General features: G+C 37.8%; 1 protein-coding gene across 1 annotated transcript in view; it reads right to left on the reverse strand.

Moving 5' to 3' along the window:
• Positions 1-17211, reverse strand: part of UBE4B (ubiquitination factor E4B) — a 35801-nt gene extending 18590 nt beyond the window's left edge. The window contains exons 1-11 of the mRNA XM_010289311.1: positions 17178-17211; positions 12266-12401; positions 11645-11732; positions 8746-8890; positions 7680-7908; positions 7044-7217; positions 6807-6959; positions 5818-5931; positions 2333-2474; positions 1745-1845; positions 444-558 (exon numbers count right to left, since the gene is read on the reverse strand). Of these exons, the coding sequence (XP_010287613.1) occupies positions 444-558; positions 1745-1845; positions 2333-2474; positions 5818-5931; positions 6807-6959; positions 7044-7217; positions 7680-7908; positions 8746-8890; positions 11645-11732; positions 12266-12401; positions 17178-17211 (1431 nt within the window). The remainder of the gene's footprint in view (positions 1-443; positions 559-1744; positions 1846-2332; positions 2475-5817; positions 5932-6806; positions 6960-7043; positions 7218-7679; positions 7909-8745; positions 8891-11644; positions 11733-12265; positions 12402-17177) is intronic.
• Positions 17212-18690: the final 1479 nt, after the last annotated feature.

Genomic DNA, 18690 nt, shown 5'->3' on the forward strand with positions numbered 1-18690 from the left:
GCAAAGAAGGGTGAAGATTGCAAGATGGAAAAAACAATAAATCTTCCCGAGTATGATTACAGAAGATCGCTGTCTTACACATACATTTTTAGAGTATTTTCTACAGAAGCATAGAAGGATGAAAACCCAAGATCAATCCTGTAATATATGCCTGCATACTCCAAGTAGTTAATTTCAACATTACATAAATGTGTGCTTCTTATTAACAAACGCACTTAATAATTAGAACCAGCAAATAATAAAAGTCAGTCTTTTTCACTAAATGCTAAATGAGTTAAAACCAAACAAAAAAAAAACTCCAATTGCTTAACAGGTTGCTAGCCCCTGAAGTAACAGGTATAGAACTGTGAGATGCAGAATAAACCTCTGGAAATCCACCCCCTTGGATATTGCAAATAGTAGAATCAAATGATATAATCATTTATTTTTCACCTATGCCTTACCTGTTTGAACACCTCTTCATCCTGATAAGTTGTTCTCACCAATTCTTGGATGAAGCCAAATGGGAGATTCCTACACAGCATATATGGTACCAGCAAAGACTGCTGCTGCAATGACCTTTATTTGTATAAAAAAAACCAATCCAGAACTACTGATTATTTGCAGTAGTATTTGCAAAAGCGTCAGAGTAATCACATCTAAGGATGTGCCAGAAAGCAGATTATCAACATTTACACACACCTACTCCTTTCAGAAGTAACTACCCTTATCTTCTCAAGTTACTTGTGGAAAGGTTATTCTGAAACAGATGCTGCTGCCAACATCACACTTCAGTTTAATGAGGCTGGAAGAAAATAACAGCTTCGGTGTAGTAATTGGTTCTCCCTTCAACTCCTCTCTAATGAAAAGACCCTTTGTTAAGTTCAACTAGTGAAGGAACAACATTTTTTGATGTTTGTTTTTCCAGATTAAGAAAAGAACATAACATTAGTCTTTTCTGAATTTATACAGTCATTTCTTTTAACTGCTCCCTAGGATTTTTGAAAAAGTATCTTGTTTTCCTTATTACATATACAAAACTTGTCCCAATGTTAACATTAGTTCATGTAAAGACAAAATCAATCTCAAAGAACAGTGGACAACTGGTGCAGTTTTAAAGATTACAGAAGTATTGTTTGGAAACACAAATACAAAATTATGCAGATTTTAGTAAAAGTCACATATCCTTTTTACCAAAGGCTTAAACTAAACAGGCTGCTAGTCAAACAACTGCTGTTGAAACAACTGCACTTGAAATCTCAGAGTCCCAATTTAGTGCAGAATGCCTACACACAGATTTACATCACCAAATACACTGTGGTAAACTCTGAAGTAAACAAGAGCTATGCCACTTTAGCAGTCTTCGCTACACATTTTGATTTGAACACTTGACTGTTTCTCAGATGCACCTCTGTTGGTTACTGAGTTTCACACGAGTAGTGCCCCACAATCTGGAAGTAAAACATTTGATGCATGAGGTAAGGCAGAAAACAGCTTGGTTAATTCGGAACCCCCATTTAAACTGTTTAAATCAACCTGGATGATTTTATCCAAACACAATTAGAAAACACTTAAACTGCTCTCCACCAAACATATCAATGGGAGCAATAGTCTTCAATGGTAAAGCAATAAACTATTCCTCTGAGACGTAAATGTATCCTGCCCCAGCAACTGATGTTAGTTTTCTTAACTAATCCTCAGAAGAAAGAAAAAAACCAAATCCCAGAACAGTCTAACTTTCATGTCTAACATCAGCTGTATTTACCTTGGTTGTGTTAAGGATCCCTGTAGCACCAAAGCAGCATGTGAAATGCACTGTGATCGGATGTTGCTCAGTAACTGGCTAACTGTTGGCTGGCTACACATCTGATAAAAATAACTTGATTTTAATACAAACTAGAAGTAGTCAGAACAGACAAGAATTATGATCAGTTTCTTTACTCATGCAGTACGAATGTAATATGCAAACTAAGATTAGCACTACGCCAGCTAAAAACCTTTCAGATTACATAAAAAAAAAAGCATTGGTTGGTTGTTCCCCAGAACCAAAAGCTTAAGGCAGTATATAGAACACTGATAGGGAGCTGGTCTCACAAAAGCATGTTTTACATGGAAAAAACTTGGATAAAATGCAGTAGATCAAAAGGGGAAGGACAGTTTCTAACACAGTACTTATATGCAATGCAAATGTGATGAATTAATAATAGTTAAAGTGACATTATAAATTCTATAAATCCATTTCTACAACAAAATCACCACGAAAGAACTATCAGTTTCCACCAACTTTCCCCACTAAATGGTAAGGGGAGCGTCTGTGACAGCACTGATAAAACTTCACTCATCTGAAATATACCTTTGGTGCTTTTCTCTCCTCTATTCCAACTCTGTCAAAACACTCGATGAGGTAGTTCAGCATCTCTGTCTCCTTACAATTTTCAATGGTGAAGTGGTCACTGCAGGAATCTGAAACACTTGAGCTGCCAGAGCCTCCCATACTTTAACACACACGAAAAGGAGAAACAAAGCATTAGGTACAGTTCTGCACTTGTGCACAACCAACTAATTCATGAGCTCTTGGCTTCTCTGTCAAGACTCCATCCCATCACACACTGCTCAATAATTAAGATAATTTCTGTGACCTATGAAGAGCTCTCCATTTAACAGCTCGCCCAACTCTGAAAGTTCAGCTGTACTGTAACATGACTGTAGAATCAGTTATCTCATTAAACGAATAAGTATCTGAAAGACAGCAATGAGGTGCGTGACTTTACTGGGAATCAATAAATCTTGTTCTCACATGGCAACACTGAAAATGAACAGCCTTTAAGTTGTACCTGACAGAACTCAGGACATCCCAACACTTCCATGCCATGATGCAACCTCTGCAGTTTCTGCATACAGCATTCAAAATGGTAGAAATTTCACCAAGTCTGTTAACACTAGCCAACCCACGGAAGGCAAGATCCTCCCACTGAAGACAAAAGACCTTAGCTGATAGATAGGGCCACAGACAATCACTTTATATATTCTAAGGAAGGCGATTAAACAAAACAGGAGGCAATACATCAGAGCAACTTATTCCTTTTAAAATTTCCACATTAAAGATCATTTAATTTCAACTCAGTTCCTTTAAATTCCCTTACAGTAAAATAGGCCATAAAGTAGCACAGCTGGGGGGGCTGGAACACTGGTACTGTGATACTGTAAACACAAAAACTAGACGCACAAAAGTAAAACCACACTTGAGAGGAGAAAGAAATTAAATACAAAAGCAAGAATATACCCCACGACTCTCAATCTTAGACTTTTATCTCAACAGAACTCTTCTCTACATAACAGCTTGGCAAGTCTAATTAAAAGGAAAAATCCTCATTTTACAGAAGGAAATTAAGAGAAGATATATTCACTTTAAGTAAATGGAATTTTTCAAAATAGCAATTCCATGGATGGTCTATGGCTAGTCCTCAAAGAGAAGTCTATGTACAGTCAGGGTGGATTTAAACGAAGATCAACTCAAGACCCAGATCTTAAACTGGAAAATAAGAATATTTGTTTCCTTAAATGCAGCTTTTCGAAAACACGTTTAAAACTACAAACTGTGGCAAAAATGGGATTTCCTTCAAACTATTGTGCAAGCTTTACAGTCCAACCAATAAATCAGGGAAAGGTTATTACTGCTAAGCATCTGGTCGCTCAGCATGTTAAGAAACATAACTGCTAATAGCAGCAGTCTTTTTGCAGACAGAAGTTGTTTTCTGTTACTCAATTAAAACTAATCCATGTAAAACATAGCTCTATTAAAATAGTATTCAGCAACCATGAAGTCATACACACATTTTCTTTTCTACAGTCTCTCTTTTAAACCTCCTGACTTCTCACATTCAACTTAAAAATCACCCTTTTAAGCACATCAATCTATATACTTCTATAGTTAGTCATTCTGTTAATGATTTCACTGCAGGAGTAACTGAAATTATTCTCATGCAAAGCTCATACATCCTTCATACATACATTGAATGCCTTGGTATTTTCAGAATGCAAGTTGTTGCATAATTGTACAGTCACTGTGTTTATAATTTAACTAACATCTTACTGCTGTCTGCAGAATGCCAGGACATAATTTACAGACTAAGACTCCAGAAGCACAGCAACCTCAGAAATCCTTACCAAAGGCTTTGCAACTCCATCCAACATTTGGATTAAATTGCCAACAGCATAAGAATCAAACAAAGCAGTTGGGAAAAAGAATCCTAAATTCCACATACACAAAAAAACCACCTTAAACTTGTATTATCAAGTTCACTCTACTTAAATTTGGAATGGAAATGAAGACATGCTATTGGAAAGTCTTCTAGTTAGCAGTCTGACTTCAGCAGTAGTGTCCCAACGTATCACAGGAACCATCACAGACAGAAAAGCTAGTGGGGGGGAGACCCTCTGATAGAAGTCTTTTTTGGCATTCCTTGACATCACAAGATACTTCCTAAAGTCTTGACCTAGCGTAGTTTTAGAATGCTCAAGCGATTAGAGTTCTGACTTCTCTTGTAACCGAAATACTTCAACGGGGACTGAAAGTCTTGGAGGAACTCTTTTCCTCCCAATTGTTCAAGACCACCTCAGAATTACTAGCAATCAAAATCAGGGAGCTGAATGCTCAGAGGAAGTGTTCAGGATGCTAGCAAGACTACAGAAGTATCATTTTTCAGAAAAGTCTTCCTAAAACACATGGGTTTTATATAAAACATTTATTCCTTTCTCCAATAAAACATTTCTCGTTCTCCATACAAAAGAACGGGGCAATTCTTTTGGAATTTTGGTGCATGTGATGAAGCTGATGAACGTTAAGTTTTAATGGGAAAAGAAATCAATGAATCGTTTTCACCAACAGACAAAGAACACAGATCACTTGGATATGACAAACACTTTTGTAGGAGGGCTGCTTATTTTTTCACACTAAAACCTCAGTCCTAGTAAGAAAACATTTCTGTATCAGCTGAGACATTGCAGCATTACTCTGCAATGCAATGTAAAACTAGAGGAGATCCTACTCCACATTTATATTTCCAAGAGCTTTTTTTTTCCCTTGGCATATCCAGTGTTCTGCAGGTTTTTTGCACAGCTATCTGGCTAGCTTCCAAACAGAACTCAGCAATATCAATTCTCATTTTGTTTTCACATATCTTATTGTCACACAAATGAAAGGGCTTTGCTATACCCTTCCTAAGTCTTTGTTTTACAGCAAAATATTCTGCCCTTCTCCCTCCATTCTTGGCTGTTCCAACTACATCAGCCTCTACTACTTACCACATCAAAGGACCAGTTTAAACTTTAAGGTATATTTTCCTTACAGGCTAGAGGAGTGATCCTCAGCTGTCAAGCAGCAACGAATCTTCAACAAAATCATACCGTTTGCATCAGTTGGCTATTTGCCACTGTATCTTTTTCTACACGTTAACCTTTGTCCTCATTTTCCAGTTTTTGATAGGAAAACATGCACATCATCTACCACAGGTTTTAAAATTACAACCATGGGTGAATAATATTCCTTCTACTCATACAGTCAATGAGGAGTTCCACTCAAACATCATTTCAGAAACCATGCTCATTAAACCTAAAAGGCAGTATGATTAACATTTACTTTATCTTAGTCATCTCTTCAAAAAAGAGCTGACCAGCTAGCACTCATTATTCATGTTTATACGCCACCTTAAAAACCCATTGAAGTCACCTCCTTGGCTTTGGTCATTTCCTAAGTTACTCTGACGAACACTTGACACTACACAGACTGTTAGTTCCTAAACAACCAAACATGCAGGTTACATTCTCTTTCTCCAATACCTGGACCCAAACTGGACACAAGAAAAATCATCATCTTCATTTTCTTCATCACTACTGTCCTCAGACACATCAGAAACGGCAAGAAGGAGGAGGGAGAAAGGGTTGTCGTATATACTACCACAACAAAAATGAAAAAGGCCATCAGATTTTTTTTAAGCCAAGAGAAAAAGTAAATGGTAGTTTCTCTGTGTAAGTCTGCCCAAAATCATCCTCTCTAAACATGCAGACAACAGGTAACTGTTAGTAAAACCAGACTATACTAACATGCTCTGTTACACCACTACAAGTTATTCACATATCAAAACACCACACGTTCACAAACCAAAAATTTAAAAATAATTTTGGAGACCTAATAAAAATTATGGCTGAACTGGGAATGTCTAGACATGACTGAATAATAATTACTCCAATTATAAGCTACTGAACTTTAAAGCAGTGGTCTCAAAACCTTGCGTGCTTGTTTCTCCCTCCTGCAGGGACTGGGGATTCCAGGAGCAGCCAACAGAGAAAATACAGTAGCACTTGGCCTGGCATGCTGTTAATAGGCTAATCTGTAATTTAAATCTATGCACTAGGGAATCAAATTTAACACAGTCCAGCAAGTAACAGCTTTCAAGAAATCAGCTAAATCCCTACTGAGAAAACTGATTTCAAAGCAGGAGGTCTGTTTGGTTTACAATCCAGGAGTAGCAACTGAACAGAAAGCTTATAGTTTAACTGGAATGGATGCAAGAAGAGGAGGAAATTAAAACAGTATTGCTACCTTTAAAGTAATTACATTACACCTCAAATGCTCGCAGAAGCAGCTTTAACATTTTGGCAAAGATGGCTTGTTAGCAAGTCAACATATTAGCACAAACCAAAACACAGAAATCAACTCAGGGTAAGTAGGGTGAGCTCAGCACAAGCATAAGTCCTTCCAAACTGCATGATTATGCCACACCTTCCACTGCACACATTAAACACACTCTTTTATTCTTGTGAAATACCTAGAAGGAATCCTGTTCAGTAAAGAAGAACGCCTGCGCAAGGTACTGGGTGAAGCAGTAAACAAAGGTGGACCCATTGTTGTGGGTCTCTGTCTGGATGTGATGACTGGCATGGCTGGAGGGCTACCAGCCATGGCTGGAGGACTTGGTGAACTAGATGGGATGGAAATATTCAAGGAACGCGGGATGGAAGAAGCCGAAAAGCCTCCAGAATGGGCAACAGTGTATGGCCGGTACCTCGGAGAAGGCGGCTGCATCCAAGAAGAGCTTGTTGCTGTGAGGTGAGAGCTGACAGTAATGGAAGGCACAGATGTAGTGGCAACTGAACTGGCTGGTGGGGTAAGAGATGAACCAGTCATTGGTACATAGCTTGTGAAATTGGTAGTAGGAGCTGGACTAGTCCCATAGAGACTAAACCAGTTACAGAGGAAAAAGAAAAAAAAAAAGCAATGATTTAGGATATGCAGAAAAAGGGTGAAAAAGATAAAAATGAGCAAGATAAGCCCTTGCCCTTCTGATGACTCTTCAGCAATAATTCTGCAGCTCACACACATTATTCCTTTTTACTAATGTTGAATAAAACTGTGTCACAATCTACACACTTTGAAGTTAAGAGTCATAGCCTTCACTGATGCAAGTAAGGGATGCTCCTCAGAAAGAACCAGCTACATGGCTTTAACCTACCAAATACGCTTCTAGCCATGGCAACATAATTAAGAATGATGAAATGGAGGGACATTCACATGAAAAAGTGAAGACTTTAAAAATCTATTCTATTTATCGTTCTCGGGACATTTCTATGCCACTCTCTCTCTTCTAGTCTACAAATCAACATTCAAGTGAAATCAGTATTCTTTTATAATCAGAAGTCACCTGGATAATGAACTGGAACCAAAGGAGCCCACGTTACAGAACATAGGGCTGCTTCCTGGATTAGAGCCCATGTTTAAAATCAGGCTTCTATCAGGAGACCGGGCAGCTGCAGCAATTGGTTGTGATGTAGCTGTCAGGCTAGCAAATGGGTTTTCATCCCTTGACTGGGTGGACATCATCAGCACTTCCATCAAAATCTGCCCAATCAAATCCTTAAAATCTGAGAACACTGTTAAGAATAAAAGAAGAGATTTAGTACGCTCAGCTACTGTCTTCACCTACACATTAGTCAGGGTTATAAACATTTTCAGAGATTTCAAACAAAAATTACAGTCATTTACTTCTGTGAATTCAGGGATGCTTTTGACAAAAAAAAAAAATAGTCTGACACATTTATAACTATCATTCTGTCTATATTAACTAGGTTCTGAAATTATAGCTACACAAAAATATAACTTTATGTAAAGTACAAAAGATCATAGATGACCTTGTTATTGTTGGTTTTTAAAGTTGACTTGTCCATCCGTCCAATATTTTCATACCTTGCTGTTGAGTTGGGCAAGTGGTGTCATAAAGAAAGGAAAAAACAATGTGCACATCCCCACATGCCCACAAACAAAATAACAATTTTGAAGTTGGTCAGATCTTATAGCTGACATAAAATATAATCTGTTATATAAAATCATCAGGAATTCTTAACTTATCAAATTAACTGCTAAATGTCTATTATTATGCAAGACAATCCATTAAATCAGTAAAAGGCTTCTGAAAAAAAAAAAATCCAGTAACACTGCAATATCAGCACACTAGTTTGACAACAGAAAACATAACCGGTAAAAGCATAGCAATTGACTACAACAGGAGCTATGACCAATCGGTCCCATGTTCCTTTTTGGGGATTCCATTTCCTGTACATCTGCTGATAGCAGATGTTGAAATCAAGCCAAGACCACAAGTAGGTGGCTCCAGCATTGTAGCAAGGAGAGAAAAAGCTAAAAATAAAGAGTAGGAAACATGCCGTTCAACTGAAACAATCCCTAATAATGATAACAGTTCAGATTCCTACCTTCCTTTGGATTCTGCTTAAACTGAGCAGAGAGTGAATTCAGGAAGATAACATCTCTGTCTCGGTCCTTCCAAGAGACTCTGAAGATCTTACAGACCAGCTGTAAAGCTTGTTCCTCAGATACTTCAGACCCAGACAGAGGTTCCTTGGTTAGGGGTGGAGTAAAAAAAAAAAAAAAAAAAATTCAACTTATTTGCAATCATATTAGTCCAGCCACAATTTTATCAGATGCAGGTCTTCTTTAAACAGCTTCAGATTCACTCTTAATGATAGATTTTGTATACTTATTAAGGAATATAGATATATTTGTCAAAATTTCTTTGGGAAAAAAACCTGAAGAAACACAAAAAAGATGCAGAAAAGTTGTAGCAGAAATACACAAATCCAGTAGGAAGCAAATTCCCAAAACACATCTGAAAACAGTACACTAAGAAGGGAAATTTAACCAAGATACCTATGAGGTCTGCTTTAAGGAATTAACTGGGGATTCAGTTTTCATTATGCACAAGTATTTTAAGAGTTTCTTGTAAAAATGAAAGCACGGGAAGGAGCGAGCTTCCCCAAGGCTTTCTTGCTTTCAAATCTTTGCCCAAGATAAAGACATCTTTCACTCAAATGAAGTCAGGTCAGGTCAGGTCTCAAGAATTTGGCTCGTTCCCCCCCGCCCCCCGCTTTTTTTTTTCTCCTCTCCAAAAAAAGAAACATCATGTAAACTGTGTTGAAAATGAAAAACTAGTTTCTCCATAAAGAATGCTACCAAAGGTTAAATGGGAGTTGCTAGAATGGCTAGCAAAGGTTAAATAGGAGGGTTCTTGCAATCCTAAGGCAGCTTTGAGTGTGCACCTGAAAAAATGGCAGAATACAAAGGAATAAAACTCAGGTAATTACCTCTGCAATGTGAGGAGAGGTAGCATTCAAAGACATTTCCAAAATATACATGACAAGCCAGTAACATAAGTTTGTCCCTCCCTACACTCTTCTACTAATACTGTAAAAGTAACAATGCACAAACCAGACAATTCAACTGCATAGAATTTCAAAGATGGAAAAGTTTTAGCTTCAAAGCTATTTTCCTGCAAGAGTTCTGTGAGTTGTACACATTTCCTAGACCAAGAAAAAAATTTCTGATATTTGACTAATACAAGTGCAGATTCCACTGCTATGTACCATACTTCTTGAGATAGTAGTACTCCTTTCTTTTAGAAAAAAATAAGTCAATGTGGAAGAACAAAATGCAGATTGAAAAAACCCATGGGTTGCCACTAAAAAGCTCCCTTTCTGCCTTTAAATTTGAGATCACGTAATGGCCACCAGGTAAGCCTAGACTTGCCAGAGTTTCCCAGCAACTACCAGCACTGTACCCTTTTCAAAAGCTTTCCCTCAAACCATTTAATAAACCATAAATTTTGGTACATTAATGCATTTTTATTGACTTAAACACTTTGCTGGTATTCTACTGTTTTCAAGTACTTTTACTTCTCCTGCCTATTTCTGCAAAGAAGGCTTTATTATTGACACCATTTCAAATGCAGATAACCAGGCAAGACTATGCCGTCTCCTATCCACTGAAATTTTTGGTACCTCCAAATGAGTACGAGGAATTGAACCAAGTTTGCAAAGGTTTATTTTACTTTCCCCGCCCCCGCTTCAAGATTGTCCTTGATTCCAAGCTATTTATTTCACAGTAGCACAATGCAAGCGGTCCAACTGCCTGATTTGCAGCTAGGAATCGACTGGAAAGGATTCTGCAGCAGCATTATAGCTACATGGCTTTAAGCCAGGCTTTTACCAACTGACCTTATTACTGACAGTGCAGGAATAAACAGACATCTAATGAGCACTGCAAGAACTGTTGTAGAAACTTCTCTCCACTACACTGATGTCCCATTTCTTTATGGCTTTATTTCACATGGGCCTTAAAATCAAATAACAAAGAGGACAATTTTAGGAGCGAATTCGAGCTTTGTATTTGCTTGCTTTCTTTTTCTACTTTAAAGTGTTCTACCATCTATCTAAACCTTGATAGATAAATTTTCTTATTTATTTTCTTATACTATCATTAAGAAGAAAACCTCATTACATAGCACTACTTCACCATACATAACATTTGTTATTAGACCTCTAAAAAGCTATACAAATAAGCTACAACAATCTTCAGAAGTGTCTTAAGAAATATTTCTTCAGGCCTACTGCATATTAAAAAAAATAGATCTGGGCATCAATAGGTCACTTGGCTGTAGAATGTATGACAAAACATTTTCTTCAGAATTTTCAAACATCATTCATAAAACAATTTGAGACAATCAAAATGCAGCTTTGATATCGGAAGTTTTGAAAATTTTTTTCCTTCCCACAAATTTTAATGAAGTGCAGTGAAGAAATTGTTCACAGATGACATCTGAAGGCTAGTTCCATCCTCTCGAAAACAACATCTGGAGATAACTGAACTCACTGCAAGCTAAAACTCTGCATCGCTCCTGCGTCTTAAATCCTTTGTTCCTGTTCTATTCCATTATTTGTAACACTTACCACACACAGTTCTAGTAAAGAAATTTCTCCAAAAACAGGGTTGTCCCTTTTGAGAAAGAAGGGAATGCAAGGCAAGCCCCATGAATATTACAGATTGAAAAGCTGCAGCCATGTAAGGCTATGTCAGTGAGGGAAAACACAACAATATAAGCAAAGGCAGAATTTACCAAGTCTGAGGTAAAGTCTTCATAACATAAAGTTAACTTCTGAAGTAACAGAAGCGTGCATTACACAAAAAACAAAAAACCGAACTCTGTTAACACCAAATTGCATTATATGAACAGGCTCTCCCATGAAATCCTGAAGCTCGACGTTACAGTAACATACAGATGTAGTCTAAAAGAGAACAGCCAACATAAACCAGACTAACCTTATCCGTCAGACTCCTTTTCTCTCTGCGATCATTCTCATCGACCTCCATGTTTTCAATTCCTGAATCCACATCTACCTGGGACATACTGAAAGCGGAAATAAGAGAAAAAGCCCATTAACTCGTGGAAAGCCAAAGCAGTCCTCTAAGATACTGACTGCAAGACTGTCACCTAAGTAGAAGCAGCCAAGAAAAATGAAAGCAACAGGAACAGCCATATGTACAAACAGCAATTAAAATCACTAGTTGATAAATGCTTCTCGTATTTCATTTATTTTGAATTCCAGAAACAGAATATTAAATTTCTTCAGCAGGCAATACAAACTACACAGCTATCACATCCCATAACCTTTTCTTTTTTAAAATAGAGTAGCTGAATTGTCCCCATCAGACATGCTAACCACTTAATGTCCAAGATAATGCTTTGTCTTATCACTTTCCCATTAAAACCAGATTAGAAAAAGCATTACAGTGGTCTAAATAGTGTGTCATTTTAAGCATTTAACCCTATTGCATTAACACAGCTGGAAGTGAGACATGGCAGAATATTTTCCTGTGTAAGTGGCTTTGATGATTAGCATTGTGCAGTATTTGCCAGCTTATATAAGCTGCATTTTTTACCTTTTCTCACAGGAGACACTATCAATATCCATGCTCTGAGACCGAGAGAGAGACTGAGATTGTGTTTCAAGGCTGTTAGATGGAGAACTGCTGAGTGAACTCACTCCTTCGCTGCTCTGGCTTCGGTGGGCTACTCCTAGAGAAAAGGCACCACCAAGATTACTACTACAGAGATGGGAATGCACTGCACAATTATTTAGATGCAAAAGGAGAGGAGATACTGTTTTTCAGTCCAGCTCTTAAACATTCTTAGTAATGCATTAGGAAATACATGTTGTTAATATTCACATTTGAATACAGATAATCACATTTTCTACCTCCCCTTGCAGCAGCAATGTAGGAATGCTTACCTGCATTACAACACAGAGAACAAAACTAAATTTGCATCCATGAAGTGCTCAGAGATTCAAGCCCATGAAAAAAGTCCATGAAAAAAAGCCCATTAGCAAACTGATCTCTTATAAGATCTGTGTACTACCTTAAGACTTTGTCAAAGACGCTCTAAAGTCAGTCCTTTCTGAATACAGCTTCACGCTGGGTCATTACAACAAAGTTAACTTGTGTGAGGATACAGGACAAAACTAATCTGAGTTCTGATAGTCTTCCCACAATTTACTGGGAAATTACCAGTACTCTTCCTTCTCCACAAGAATAATATAAGCATCCAAGAAGTCCTAACAACATGCACTAAGTGCCACACCAGGAAATGGAAAGCAATATAATGGCTTTGGAGCATGGCTGGTGAGCTTCAGGATATGACCAGATATATTCACTTTGCAATGAAGACTTCTTCAGAGAAGTGTTAGATACTAGCATGGTAGGAGGAAAGTTATACATATAATTCAGAATAATCCTGAAAAAAACTTGCATTCAATAACAATGGAAGTTGCGTGAGTTCTACAAACATCTAAATGGAGAGGGCTCTTAAGAGTAGTCTATCCCTAAAATTTGTGCCTAGTGACACTATTTGAAGTTATGTTTTATAATAAAGTAGCATTAATTACAAGCTGCAACTGTAGTTTTATCAATACCAGGTATTTGCATGACAGTAAACAGACTCCTTGAAGGAGTAGGAAAAAAGGTATTTTTTTCATCTGTCTGTGTAAAAAGAAAGCAACAATGTATTTCACTCCTTCGGGTTCTTTCACCTGCAGTTTACAAGACATTCCGCAAACAGTATTAGGTTTCAGGTGAGAAGTATAAAACTAGATTGACAACCTATTTTTAAATTCCAGCACTGGCTGTATTTCAACGTTACTACTGAAAGTGCAAGCTTGTCCCACGTTTATAGCAGCAACACATTCTGAAGTTAACAGTGGGGGCAGCAAAACAGAACAAATCAGGATTATACTCTTTAACACAAGCTGTTCATTTTCAAGCATCCTTCCCAAAGCTTTTCTAGGTCTTGAAACAATTTTACAGGAACAAAACTGCAGAAAGCAGAAAAATCCAATTTAAAAGTCAGCTTGCTGAAGAACAACTAGATATTCAGCATGGGAGGTAGGAAAAGCTGCTTCACTCTACCACTTTAAAACTCCTGTTTTACTTCCCTGAGCATACCAACAGTTTGTATTTAACTACTTCTATCAGGCTGGATATTAGTCAGTATGCAGAAAACATTCAGATCTTCACATAAAAAGCAGAAAAGATGAGAGAGGTAAAACTAATTTGCATGGGTATTCAGAATAGAATTTAACAAGCAGATTGTCCAAACGCCTATGCTCTATAACTGAGAACATGTAAAAGCCCTCCGAGGCATAGCAGGACAACACAAAACGCATATGTAACTTGCACCTATCACAAAATACTTGCTAAAAGTAAATTTTGCTCCATTTCGTTCAAAGCTTCTATACTTTGGATAGTATTTTAGGGCTGTAGCTAAGTATTACCATCCATTCATAAACAACATTCAAACAACATTCTCGAGCCCAATTAGGTTTTCAGTATGAAAAGAAGAGCAGAGATAGGAACTGAGATCCTCCAAGAAAAGCTAGATTTCACTTCACCACCTATTTGCCCATATTAAATGTCTGCAAAAGATTTCACCTAGGAAGCAAGAAAACGTCAAGAAAAACTCCATTTCCGTTCTAAATGGCTATTTCCCCCAGTCCTGGAATTTTAGTGATGCCTACTACAGCTTTGACACTGAAAGTCCTTGCATGAGGCACAGGCCCAAAGCCTAGTACAGTTTCTCCACAAAGCCAAAGATAGAGAAATGTCAGATACAGTGTCTGAACGGAGCAAAGTTGCTCAGGTTAAATAAAAGCAACTTCCAAAAGCAGAACTTCAGTGATGTGGTTTCCCTAGAGATAACACCCAGCAGAAATATGCTGTCCATGGCAGCGGAAGGCTGACTTCAGCAGGGTATTCCAGCATGCTGCTGATTTAAGATAGTCCAGTTACAGCCTTGTTTTCCTTCAGTACATCATCGATTATAAAGGGGCAGTCTTCCTTGAGTCCTTCCTCTCTCCTCCTCCCTCTTCCAAAAGAAAAAGCTAGCTAAGTCAGTGGATAGAGAGATTAGAGCAAACACGGTTTACCAGGGTGACAAGTGCATTGTTCTGCATTCCCTTAGGGTCTTACTCCCACTGCCAGGAAAATGTACTTCAACAGTTCTACTACAGTACTCATTAACAAGCCTCTTCAAACAAACTGTCCTGCCTATCACCTTTTCACAACAAATCTTCCAGAATTTACTTGCTCTGTACGTTACTGGGTCAGGTATACAATAAAATACCTGGCATCTGAAGTTTCATATTTCCTTTGGGGGGAAAAAAAAAGGAAACAGCAGCATACAGAGATGTGCAAAAATTATGAAGACCACACACTCAGTGTGTGTGGCTGTCATTGATACACTGTTTTTCGTCTCTCCAAAATATTTTCAAAATACATACAAAATAATGATCATATTTTCCACGAAATTGATACACAAGTCTGACCTCACCATGACATGCATCTTCTTAGAAAAACGGACGTTTACAAGGGCACTATTCTGCTGGGGCTGCGCTCTCTATGTCCAAATGAATTAAAATCCTCTCCAGTCATTTTAGTCTACTGCTCAAAGGAACTCCTGCAAACCACAGAGTGTTAGCTGAGTCTCAATTTACGCTAAATAAATACAGCAGATAATCAGTTGTGAACATTTCTTTCCTGACCTATTCTCCAATTTAACCATATCTCTTACCCTGATGTGAAAAAGACACACGTTATTGAATTGCTGCAGCGAATGGCACTGTACACTATCCTGACTAGGTAACTTCTGTTTCTGGTCACCAATCTAGTCTGTATAGTTAGGGTACTGTCCGGTGCACATATATGAATTCCTAAAAACAGAAGTCTCTGAGGTCTAAGCTATCTTACTACTTCAAACCATCATAAATCTGTCTACCAACACATGAACATTTCTACCTTCAGGTAAACGTTTCCACACCTCCTGCTCTGTTGGCATTATTGTTTATACAGTTGTGCAGTAAGATGGATCAGGAGCTCATCTATTTGAAAACTAACCATTTATTTATCCTAGGTTAGTCTTCACCTGGATTAAGTCCATGATCCACCTTACCACACAGTCGCTACAGACAGCAGAGGGAGAGGCAGTGAGAAATACTCCTTTTGGTAAGAGTCAGACCTAAGATGCACTGAAATAGTCACGTAACCACAGGCTGAGTGAACACAGTAAGTAAACTCTGCACTGTTCTTAAAAACAGAAAAGTCACCTTTGCTTCTGGGTTGCTGTCTACAATCATGAGGACAATACACAGTGTTAAATTCCATCTGCAACGAGCTTTTCTCAGGAAATGCTTTTGATAGCTTTTCTCTGTCCTGCTTGGGATACAAGGCAACAAAATAAGCAGGAACGAGTCACTTCTAGGTATTTCAGAACAGCACCGTAATTAAATTGCAAGATTTAAGCTTGTAATACTGTACTTGCCGAAGGGAAAAACATAAAATTTCAGAAAGCAAATGGGTCTATAGGTAAAGAGTTCTGCATGCTTATCAAGGAGCCTCTGAAAAAATATTATTTCTACCAAATTATTAACAATCATATTGAAAGCCTTTTGAAAACAACCTTGACGTTTGTTTTGAGATTGGTTTTGTGAACCTTTTAGCTTACTAATACAATATGCAAAACCATTTAAGTTTTCAGAGAAAGATCATAATACTGGAAAACATGCCAATTTGTTTTGATTTCTAAGATATCCAACTTGAATTTTTTTTTTTTTTTTAGGTCAAAGGTACTAAATGTAAGAATGTTGTCTTCACCTCTCCACAGAGCAACCCTCCCAACTTTGCATGCTTTCTGCATTTGTCTGATTTTAATAGATCAGGCGTTATTCATATCTTTGTATGAATACATTTGTAAATATCCTACTTGTATTCACTCCAGTAAATAGTAAAACTGGCAAAGCAATACCAAGGAGAAAGCAAATACTTCATTCTTACGTTGACAATGCACAGTCACAGCCTACTATTTTTAACTGTGGCAAATGCTAGTAATCAAAGATCAAAAATGAACTTGGGACTGATTGCTAAAATGTACCTGGAAAACAATCAATAAAAACTATGTTGCAAGACTGAAAGGAGTTTTTTCCTGTCTCCTTGACAGATTGATTTTCTTTTCCGTAATATTAAACTGTATTACAAACTTCTTCAAGCTTTGGTAACCCATATTTTAAATGCCATTAGTTTACTTATACCTGGAAAACAACTGGATCTAACCATTTATTATTTGGAAAATGAAAACAACAAGCACCTTCATTCACCATTTTAGAGTGTTTCTTTTCTTAAAATTATTTTTTGTAACAGCAGAAGTAACACCAGTAATAGCGTTCATGTTCTAACGATAAGGAGGTGCATAATAACTTTTAGTAGACATACAGTAATGATTTTTGTCACTACCACACCAGCCTACCTGATGCACCAATTGGAGAGGTAGCTGGGGTCATGCTATGGACATTTAGGCCTAGACTATGGGATGGCCCCGGGGCTGGTGCTACTACAGGTGGTCCAGGGGGGGTCTCTCTCTGTGGTGATGTAAGTGGTGTAGCAGGCTGGGAAGATGGTCCACCTGCCAACCGAGCAAGGCGCCTTCGACGAATCTGCACAAAGGAAATAAAAATAACAGCAAATAAACAAGTTCACTCGCACATACATATGCACACGCACCCCCTTGTTGCCCTTTGGCCCCCCTACACGGCAGCGGTATTCACTCCTGTGAGACTGCAAATAGAGAAGCTTTAATTGATAACCTGCTAAATGCAGCCGAGTCTCACTGCCGTTTCTCTGTTCGGCATGAGAATACTAAAATACCCTTGATGTTTAGATTTTAAGTATGTATTTGCTGCCTTGGAAAACCATTTGCACTGGAGAATACATGTTTGTCCCTTAAACGGTTGTGTAAGACAAATGCAACATTTACTGCTCAGCAATTTCAAAACCTGTAACGTTCCCCATTTATTTTGGCATTTGATGAAACAAACTGCATTAATCTGATAAAAGGGACAATATGAACATGACCTTTGCCTTAATTTCACACCACATGATCCTAATAAAAACACCTGTGCTAAAGAAGATCCAGTTGAAAGCTAAAGACCACTGCTGTCCAAGTTAAGCTGAAACAGACCCACAACACTAAAAATACACAAATTATCTGCTGGACAGAAGCATCTTGGGAAGTGAAGACAGACAGTAAGTAATATTCCCTCATCACCTAGAGACATTATATCACACAAAATTTTAAAAAATAGTTTTTGCACGTTACTCGTAAGACAGAGAAGCATCTGCCTTCAAAATCCAACTTCAGAAAACTGTTATGAACCTATTTATTAAAATTAGCATGTGACCACATAACATCATTATCATACACGAGAAATAAATAGACTAAATAAAACTTATAAAACTCATCATTGACAAGTGCTTCTAGTGAAACTTGAAGCATAAATGAAAAACAGAAAATAAATTATTTATTATCACAGGCTGCCTCAGAAGATCTGTTCATAAAGATTACATCTTTGGCTCGAAATTGGCCCAGCATGAAATAGAAGTATCATATTCGAGAGTGTCCATTCACTGCAAAAATAAGCAATTCACGTTATTCCTTCTTGTCTTACGATGCTCAAGCATTGCATGCAATGTATCAGTTTTCGTTTCTGCTCATAATCATAAAGAACTGCCAAGCAAGTGAAAGAGTGAACAAAAGATTTGTGTCAAGTCAATGTCTATGCTACATTACTATAGTCATTTAATGGCCTGTTGAAACCTACCCTGACAGGAAGAACAAATCAAATTAAACCAGACTTCAAAAACTATGGGAAAAGTGTCTGGAACTACATCTCCCTCCACGACAGGTGTCACCACATGAACATGAACATGAATAAATCCCTTCCCCGCCCCCCCCCCCCCCCCCCCCCCAACAAAAACACAAA

The sequence above is a fragment of the Phaethon lepturus genome, unplaced genomic scaffold (assembly GCF_000687285.1).
Source record: "Phaethon lepturus isolate BGI_N335 unplaced genomic scaffold, ASM68728v1 scaffold49986, whole genome shotgun sequence".
NCBI classification, from domain to species: Eukaryota; Metazoa; Chordata; class Aves; order Phaethontiformes; family Phaethontidae; genus Phaethon; species Phaethon lepturus.